Source organism: Phalaenopsis equestris, unplaced genomic scaffold (assembly GCF_001263595.1).
Source record: "Phalaenopsis equestris unplaced genomic scaffold, ASM126359v1 Scaffold000134, whole genome shotgun sequence".
Classification (NCBI taxonomy): Eukaryota; Viridiplantae; Streptophyta; class Magnoliopsida; order Asparagales; family Orchidaceae; genus Phalaenopsis; species Phalaenopsis equestris.
The window spans coordinates 649,083-659,404 of NW_018164576.1; the positions used below are offsets into that span (position 1 = coordinate 649,083).

A 10,322-nucleotide genomic window follows, 5' to 3' on the forward strand; every position below is an offset into this window, starting at 1 on the left:
GTTTAACTAATAATAACATTTTTTACATAATTTATCTCACGACTTACGAGGTGAGTCGGGATGAACCAAATTAGGAAAAAAAATATTACATCAGGAGTCTTGATGCATTTCTGTCTCATGACTTCAATGAAAATGCGTCACGTGTCCGAAGAAGACAAACCAAACATTAAAGTATAGAATTTTTTATTTAGTAGATTCGTCGTGTGATGTGGCACAATTTTATTAAAGTCCTGATGTAATTTTATATCAGAACTCCTAACATTACTTTTTCCAATTTAGGCTCGTTAATTGGTTCATGACTCTGCTTAAATACAACTTAGATTTATCCAGCCAAGAGCTTGACTTTAGTTTCTTTCAGTGAGAGATTTTATAATGAAGTCTATATTCTATTGGATAATATTTAATTAAAACTAATTAGCTAACATCACTGCTTAAGTTTTGTCCGAGTGATTTCTTATTGTATATGGGCTGGAAGTGTTACAGCCCATTTCATTTCCTGGCTTACTGCCTTTGTAGCCCATGCACTCTTAGCTTTTGGGCCAGATAGGATGCCTCCCTCGAGCGTTGTTGCGGCACTCTTAAAAAGTTTTAAGAAAAAAAATAAATAAATAAACGACCTTCGATAATCCTTCCCAATCCCCGCTCATCACTGTGAATTCCCAATCCCCAATCCCCGCTCATCACTTCGATAGTCCGAAACAAGCCCTAGCTCACTGTCATACTCGGAGTTGGAGCACCAGGTGACCTGATCGCTAAACTTAGGTTTTCGTGCGGAAATTTCTGGGTGAGTTCGTTTCTCTGATTTGCCTACCTTTATCTTTCTTCTCGCCACCACTATTTCATCCCCCTTCTGTGTTTCCTGCACTGGAGTTTGTTAAGAAATCCTAGTTGTACGATGCAATAAACACGTTTTTTTCCTCCAAAGGTGACGTATTCTAACCGAGGCGGAGTCACTGCTGCCTTGAAGTATTTAAATTTCGTATCTTTTGAATACAGAATACGTTAGAATTAATTGGATTTAATGACGTGAAAGTTAAATTATTGGGCTTATGTTGATTCTTTGATTGAGGTTTTCGGAAGCGTGCTTTGACTCATTATTTTGATGTAATTCTTGTTTTGTCTTCTATGATTGCATTGATTGAATCACTAAACTTAATGTCCATTGTTTCAGGCTGCAAGACAGCTTCATGCTTCAAGAAACCCGATGTTTTACATCATTTCTCAATGCAGAACTTAGGAACAAAGCTTATGAAAATTCATTGCAAACCTTTGGCCCAAGCTAATTTTTCTTTTGCTCCTGTTGATTTAAAAGCTCTTATAATCTGGAGATGCTCGGTATCATCTTTGACAAAATTTAGTAGTGCGCAAGAAAATGACAATTTCTGGTTGAAGAGACTCGAACATAAGGATTGGCTTGCGCCTAATGAAGTTCTGAAAGTGTTTCAAAATTTGACAGATCCTGAACTGGTTATGGATGCTTTCAAAAAGGCCTCTTCTCGGGTGGATTATAAGCCAAGTGAAGCTATATATAGTTTACTGATAAACAGGTTTGCTCGTGCAAAGAAGTTCAATGCAATTGGTGATTTGTTGGATATGGCAAAGTGCGATAAATGCCGGCTTTCTGACGAATTCTTTTACAGAGTAATAAAAATTTATGGGAATTTAGCAAATCATCCTGAGCTAGCCATTAATACACTTTATAGAATGCCAGAGTTCCAATGTTGGCCAACAATAAAAACTTTTAACTACGTGCTTAACTTACTGGTGTGCACTAAACAGTTTCAGTTAACTCATGAGATTTTTCTTAGTGCAGCGAGGTTGGGTCTTTCGCTTGATACTTGTTGCTTTAACATTCTCATCAAGGGTTTGTGCCAGTTAGACAAATTGGAAGCTGGATTTTCCTTATTGCATGAAACCTCAAAGCAAGGTCTGATGCCTAATGCAACCACCTACTCAACATTGATGCATGCTCTTTGTAAGCATGGTAGAGTAAAGGAAGCATTTGAGGTATATGAGATGTTGGAGAGAGAAGGTTGCCATCCTGATGCCATAACCTTCAACATAATGATTTCTGGACTATGTAAACAAGGAAAAATTGATGAGGGCATGGGACTTTTGAAGATTATGAAGCTGAAGGGATGCTATCCAAATTCAGCAACTTATCAAGCCCTTCTGTATGGCTTGTTGCACAACAAACAATATGTCGATGCGAAGAATTTTATAGGTACTATGATCTCCGAAAGGAGATTTCCTAGTTTTTTGTCATACAAGATGGCAATTGAGGGCCTTTGTAGTGAGAAACTTGTTCATGATATGGATTCCGTTTTGAGGCAAATGGTGAGCCAGGGATTTGTTCCAAGGATGGGAACCTGGAAGAAGATTATTCGGTGCATCTTCTATGTTAAAAATGTATATATTGAAGAAGCCAAATCTCTAAACCCAATTTAGTGTTTTTATTCTCTTGGGATGCGGTGATTATAAGATTGTGAAGTAGTTTTTGAATTAACAGCATATTGTCCCCAAAGACAGAAGGTATTACTTGGTATTTCAATTAGTAAACACAAATGATATGAAACCACTTTTATTTTGACGGAATGCTCAATGTGTTTCTGAAAGACTGACTAGTTCACCTGTTTTGAGCAGGATTCTATTTCCAATAATCCAAATGATTTCATGTCCATGATGTGGGGAAGAGGATATGCCTCAGAAGATGACTTTCTCTGCTGTGTTGTGAGTAATTAAATTCTAAAAATAACCTCCATTTCCCGTCAAGTTACTATTTTTTGAATAAAAATTAGTAGATCTGGCAGTGATTCACAAGGATATTAGCAAAGGAAATCTCTCGGGCAGGGAGAGTAGTCTCCCCCGCATTCACAGTTGTAGAAATGATATCAAGGATTCAGCCTTTCGTAACGAATTCATCCTGTTGTTTTAGCTGTTTATCAAAATTGCTAAATTATCTCCATGTCCATCTAGACGGAGAGATTCAAGCTCTGTGCATTAAATTCAGATTCTAAAGAAAACCTTAGCAATAATGTTTTGGGGGCAAGGTTTGATCTCCTGGAAAGTAATGCTGTAAACAATTCTATCATGAATTAGCTTGGATATTGTTTCGTAGAAAAACTTCACCTTTTTGAGAATCAATATCAGCATCACATGCTTTAAACCTGAAATTAATATAATATAATTCTTTAATTGTTAGATAAATCCTAAGCCGCAGAAGTAAACCTTGTAGCCCGAACAGCTATATTGACAAAAGAATGGGAAATGCCATGAATTGTAAATTTTCTGTTTGAACAATTAACACCATTGCTACAACTTTCAATATATCCAATGGCCAAAAGATACATTTGCAGCTTGTGCCTTAGATCCTGAGAGAAAGAGCATTGATTTTAAACTAAAATTACTGAATTGGCATCCTTGACCATCCATAAATTGCCTCAGTTTCATTGCAGCTTGACACCAAAAAAAAAAAAATAATAATAATAAATAATAAAAGAAGGAGAAGGCTTGCTAAATAAATATTGAATATAATGGCAAGAACATTGTACCTAACTCACTGGTTAAACCCTGAGATGAACACTCGCATTACTTCAAATCAATTGCTAGGAATCTCTCCCATTTTCATGCATTTATAGTAGATGAGATTATAAAACCTGTAAACTACTACAATTCATCTGCATAATTGAAATATTTCCAACCTTAATATCATTTGTTTAGACGTGAGGTTTTATTGTGGATTGGATCAGATCACCTTCTTACACTCCTCTTGTTTTTCTTGCTGAGATCAGAAGTTGAAATTTTGGGAACTAATCTTTCCATCATGCGCCTGCTTTCAGCATAACCATGTGTAGCTGTAGGAGTCTCAGCTTTAAACACATGGTGGTCTAGACAAGGCCCTCCACTTATAGGCTGAACCTTACCTAGTTGAGGAACTAAAAACCCGAAACAAATGAGAAGAGAAAGAAACCTACTGAAGCGGAAAGCCATTGCTACTCTACTAAATGAAATGGAATGGATTTTTTTTAGGAGAAGAGGTAAGCTAACTCGCCCCAGGCTTTGATCCTGTAGATATATAGTTGTATTTTCTATCACATTTTATTTTGGTTCTGTATGGATAAAAGCTGAGACAGGCCAGGAATATCTTAAAGCATTAAAGATGCTAGTAAAACGACACCCAAAACAATAGGATTAAAAAAAAGTCCACAAGTATTGAAAAAAATTCATTCGGGTTTGTTTGTCATATCAAATGCGTATTCGAGTATAGTATTTCTCTAAATATGTTTGATTTATCTTAAAGATATCAGATTATCTCAGTCATATATGACAACTCAAATAAGTTGTGTAAGACCATTTTAGAAGGTTGTCCTCTAAGATGCGTGAGTATGACTAAAGAGGAGAGATGATGAGAGTCTCAAAGAAGCTAACTATTGTTCTGCACAAAACAAAGCACTTGTTTTATAGTTTTTTTTATCTTCAATATGGATTCTATTTCCCTTTTTATGCTTTTCTTTTTGGTCATGTAACTACTTTGATATTTTTCTTTTCTTTTTCAAGTTTTCAAATTCATTCAGCAAGGCTTCTTTTCTTTTTCATCCTTTTCTTTTATGGGTTAAGGCCATCCATCCATATAAATGACAAAATGAGATTGGGAAACCTCATGAGCTTAAGCTCCTCTATTTCACTTAAATTAACTTAAGAACGGCTTTACAAGAACATGAGCTCATTCAAGTCCTCATTTGCAGTAAAGCATGAGAAACAACACAACAATGACAATTGGGCTTTCTAAGTTTGATAGCTTAACGGGGAAGTGCTGTGAGTTCGAGCTTCTTAATTCTTAAGTGCTGTTTGAAAAGACAATGAACCATTATTATTATTTTTTTTAAAGCATTAAACTTATTATTTAAATGTTATAAAGAATTATCCATGACTTTTTTATGTGCCTTAAAGAGCTAATATGTATTTATTTGTGATCAAAACCAAATTTTGATGAAATAATGTATTTAAAATGTGCGCCATTCTGGGTAATAATGACAAAAAATTTCTATAGATTTTTCTTCCATGGCAACCATGGAAACTAGTTTGTGAGAATATGATGCTAAATATTTAAATTTATGGGAGGCATAAAATAATAGGGAAAATTACAGACATAGCACTCAATTCTTATGGATTTACCTATCTCACATCCAAACTTTTATTTTTACACACTAGCTTATAGATTTGACTACTAAAAAATAATAATGATTGTTATTTTTCATATGATGTTTGTAATTATGAAAGTTTTGGTATAATATTGGTAAATATGAAAATTTTGGGTTAAAATTTTTTTTTTTAAAAAAAAAACGTCCTTCCGAAGCGGGCAACGGGATTTCAATTCCGATGACCTACAGCTTCTTACGGGCAAACCCCACACCAAAAATAGTGCCGACAAGAGCTCCTCTTAAAACACTTCTTGCATAATAGTGAAACATGTGTTACAACTTACTATAGCAATGACACATTCAGCCGCAAGACGCTCTATAGCTGCAAAGCACAATAGAGATCAAAGAGCTCTTCTTAAAACACTTCTTGCATAATAGTGACAAAGGTTGTTTCACTTCAAATGACATCTTCTTAGTACACTTGATGATATATTTTAAGATATAAAGTTAATTGTTAACATGAATATTTTTAGTGTATGCCTCACATGAAAAGATATTCTTGATGTCTGCTGAAAGATTCATAGTAGTAGAGTAATAATTTAGCGTCTTAGCTTTAAATGAAGATTCAACATCTACACAAATAAAAAGGAATTTCGAGGAGACATCTCAATATTTTATATGAAAAATCTTGGACAGGGACAAAAATCACAGGACCTAGTCCAGTTAAATTAATCCATTATGTAATTACAAGTACATGGGTTTAGCTTTAAATGAAGATTCAACATCTACACAAATACAAAGGAATTTCGAGGAGATCTCAATATTTTATATGAAAAATCTAGGACAGGGGCAAAAATCACAGGATCTAGTCCAGTTAAATTAATTCATTATGTAATTACAAGTACATGGGTCTACTCATCTTCTGAATTAGAGGAGTTAAAAAGTTGATTATCATAAATATACAATAGTAGTTCATCGATAATAGGCATAATATAGCTGTAATAAATGTAGTTCTTAGCGATAGCATAATGCAAGTGCTGAAGTAGGTTATTATGGTTGCAGTAGTCCGCCGTGAATATTCGAGGCGGTGGCTGTAGCACGAGCTTGATGTAGAGGTGTACTTGAATGACAAGGTAGAAGTTGGCCATGTGAGTCATAATTGGTTTTTTTAAGAGTGTTAATTGTCCACGGAGGTTGTAGTAGGGAGATGTAAGTGTTGTGAGTCACTTAAGCCGTGGTCTGGTCATGTTGGTCATAATGGTGAGCTACGATGACATCTATAAGCCAGAGTTAATAGATGTGTGAGTTGTGAGCCACGTAAGCTATAGTAGATCATGTTGGTTGTAATGATGAGTTGTAATAATGTTCGCAAGCCATTAAGGTCGGACCCGAGAGCTATGTGAACTGGGAGCCATGCATGTTGTGCTTCATCACATAGGTTGTAATAGGGGGTTGCAATAATATTTATAGGCCACATATTTTAGAGTTGAGCCACATTAATCTTAGGTCGTCCTATAGGTTGTAGTGTGAAGTTGTAATAACGTTTGTATGCCACAGATATCAGAGTTGGGAATTGTTTCATCACATAGGTTGTAATAGGGGGTTGCAATAATGTCTATAGGCCACATATTTTGGAGTTGAGCCACATTAATCTTAGGTAGTCCTATAGGTTGTAGTCTGAAGTTGTAATAACGTTTGTATGCCACAAATATCAGAGTTGGGAATTGTGTGAATTGTGAACCATGTAAGTTGTAATTGATCACGTAGGCAGCAATGGAAATCTGTGATGAGAGAACCTCATAAGTCTCGAGAAAGTCAGTATTTTCATTACGACAGTTATAAGTAGTTATTGCAAAGAGTTGTCCTTGGATTTTTTATACGACGTTATTCATTATCTCGTAATGGGAGTGTCATTACATCATATGTGTGGTTCGTTATTACGTTGTCTTTGAGATGTGTTGTTACACCGTCTTTGGGGTGTGTTGCTATGCAATATTCATGATAGTGTGTTAGCCCGTCATGTGTTTTTTTACTCCATAACTATGTCGGGATTCTGCAACATACGTCGTGATTCCATAAAGGGACTTGTTGGAATGAGCAGAGAGCGGCCGACGACTGTTGACGGAGGTTAGAGAGCGGTGGTCGATGGTGGTCCGCGACTGCACTAACAGGTGGTGTTCTCTTGAACTTTAATGCAGAACACTGGATTTCGATTCTTTTTTCTTATGATCCCGCTCCAAGCTTTTGTCTTAGTCCCCACTTCATAAAGAGGACGGGGCTCTAGTAATCTAGTAAGTGAGATGCATCTCTACAAATAATGAAGTAATTTAAACTACTCCATGGGATGGCCCGAAGTGATTCCCCCAATATGATGATGACATTTGAGTGTAATAACAATGCCAAACTTGAGTGATCATGGAATCATTAGATTTGTTTCGTAGAGACGCCCAATTTGACTATAAGCTTGCCAAATTTGGAATTTGCTTGACCTTCCAATTAACCATCTGAAGTTTCCAAAATTGGTTTATTGCTTGAAAAATACTTAATTTGGCTTGAATTAGAGCAATTTTGGTGTAATTGAGTCTGTCTCGTTAGCCGATCGGTTTAACTATATGTTTGTGAAATTTGAAGAAAGGTCTGAATGATTCTTAATTTGAGTTTGACTGTTTCTTACACAAAAAAAAGTCTCTAGGTTTATGCCACGCCTTGAGGTTAATGTCAAATTATGAAATTTGTTGATGACTTGTAAATTCTTCCTACGAATTTCATACCAAGCTCCTGAAATTGGCTAAATGGGAAATCAAAGATGCATGCATGATCAAAACATTGATTTTAGGATCTATTGTCATATAAAATTTCTTATTGTAAGGCCATAAAAGATATATATAGGTATTCAAAAAAGGTTTAGTATGAAGATTTAAGATAAAACGGTGAAGCTTTTAAAAATAAAATAGAAGGTTGCTAGTAACACACAATCTTAGAACATTTCCTTTAATTTCAGATTTCATGGAGTGAATAGAATGACATATCTAATCTTAGGGCCAGTTTAGGGTAACTTTCTCAGTATTTTAATTTTCATATTGCTGCCACATATCCGTTGGGCTATTCCTTTCTTACTATTTTTCAAAAATTCCGGGATAAGAAATTATTTTTAAATAAAAGGACCTATTAAAATGTGATAGTTATAAGAGAGATAATGTCTAACTAACTTTTTCATAAAAAAAAGGAAATCTATAATACTCATAATAGCCTTAAAAATTCTATTATCCCCCATAAAACTTACAATTAACTTGGAAAAATTTGCATTCTCCCCAATCAAATCCCTAATAATAATTTGGCATCTCATCCAAAAATATGGATCTTATAATTTACTTTCAAGTGTCATAAAATGCATTCATGTTGGTCACAATTCAAAGTGATTTTTCTTAATTACTAAAAGAGCTACAAAAAATATTTGAATGCTAATTTTTTTATAAACAATAATACGCACTGTAACACACGTTTAAATATCTTTTTATTTTTAATTACATTACCATTTTGAGGAGTAGATACAAGTAAGAATAGGAGTGATGACTAAACTATTTTCAACTTCTGGTTCTTTTTATAATTACATGGATTCCATTGCAATTTTCATCTTATAATTCATTGATAATCCCTCCCCCAAAATATAAAATAAAATGCAATCCCAAGCCAGAAAGATATCCAAAATCCACTGCAATTGCAATTGATACATCTCCAACAAATCCCTATAATCCAGCACGAATTTCGAGGCATGACACAAATCTCGAGATAATCCTTTGAACAAGAAACATTCAAAATCCGATTGAGACTCATTCAGAGCTCTGATTTTAACAAACTTAAAGTCAAAGTAACCGACTCGATAAGGCGGACCCAATGATATCAAAATTAGTCCAATCCGAGTCAACTCAAGCCCTAATCAAGCCATCAAACCAAGTTTGAAAGTATTTCAGACACATTTGGAAGATCAAACGAATGTTAAATTCAGCAAGTTCATAGTTCAATCGAGCATCTCGATAAGACGAATCCAACAAGCCCAATATAGCTCAATTCTCACATCATTAAAGCTTCCAAATGACCATCGTCGACACCCATCGATCGTCGTCGACTACTGCCGACCACCATTGTATGTCGCCGAGCACCTCTGTCATCGTCAATTGGCATCGGTCGTTATCAACCACTGTTGACCGCCATCGGCCATCATCGAACACCACCGACCGTCGTCAATCACCGCCAACTGTCGCCAACTGTTTTCGACCACTGTCGATTGCCGTCAACTACCACCGATTGTCGTCGACCACTTACCACCATCGAACACCACCAATCTAAGCCAATCACCGTGGACCACCATCGATCGGAAGCCATCAATTGACGTTGTAACTTGAAAAATCTAGTAATAATTTCTTGTATTTGAGAAAATAGATCTTTGTAATCGTCAACTTATAGTGAAATTTTATATATGACACAGACTGTGGTTTTTTCTTATATGGGTTTTTCATGTAAATTTTTTTGATGTTATTACTAATTATTTTCTTTTATTTAAATGTGTATTGAATTTTGAATTCTGATACAATGTTAAAGAAGATTATTCGTTAGTCTATCTCCACAAAGATAACGTCATTAATCCTCTTCAAGAACTCTTATTTAAACTCCTCCCTCCCTCCTTCCCTTCAACAAATTCTCCTTTCTTCTGTTCCGCATTTTAGTCCAGCAATGCCTTCCGCAGCCTTAGCCTCCTCTTACAGCATCCCCCCACTACTCCCTTTCACCTACGAAAACTCCATTGCCAACACTCCGCGCGACGACTCCTTCTCCTCCTACCTCGCCATCGCCCGAGCCAACTTAACGCCGGAATTCCCCATTACTCCCACCCCTCTCCGGTCAACACCGCTCCATGTCAACCTCACCAGAAAACGATCCGACGACGATACCGAAATAGACGTATTCGCCGCCGAAAAATACTTCAACCCCGACACCAATTCTCCCGTTGACAAAACCACAAAGCCCTCGCCTTCCTCCTCCACCCCCTCCAACTCACATTCGCTTACGTGGACTGTCCCCGAAAGCAGCTGCGCCGACTCATCCCAAACCCCTGTTACTAGCCGTAATACTCTGCTTCGCGACAGCCGCCGGCGCACGGCTGCCGGGTGCGGGGGGGGGGGG

At 36.3% G+C, this 10,322-nt stretch overlaps 1 protein-coding gene across 2 annotated transcripts; it reads left to right on the plus strand.

Moving 5' to 3' along the window:
* The first annotated feature begins 643 nt into the window (after positions 1-643).
* Positions 644-3,135, plus strand: LOC110021459 (pentatricopeptide repeat-containing protein At3g14580, mitochondrial). 2 transcript variants are annotated; one of them, XR_002293652.1, is made up of 3 exons: positions 644-784; positions 1,172-2,532; positions 2,644-3,135. XR_002293652.1 is itself a non-coding variant. In XM_020719956.1 (2 exons), exon 2 carries the CDS (start codon positions 1,225-1,227, stop codon positions 2,446-2,448), a length of 1,224 nt encoding a protein of 407 aa, XP_020575615.1. In that variant the 5' UTR covers positions 644-784; positions 1,172-1,224; the 3' UTR covers positions 2,449-2,637. The 2 variants fall into 2 exon arrangements, 1 of the variants encoding a protein (XP_020575615.1); XM_020719956.1 differs by lacking the exon at positions 2,644-3,135 and having other exon boundaries at positions 1,172-2,637.
* The last annotated feature ends 7,187 nt before the right edge of the window (positions 3,136-10,322 follow it).

What these genes read in the sequence shown, in the direction of transcription:
- LOC110021459 (XM_020719956.1), top strand. Translation starts at nt 1,225, where the DNA reads ATGCAGAACTTAGGAACAAAGCTTATGAAAATTCATTGCAAACCTTTG.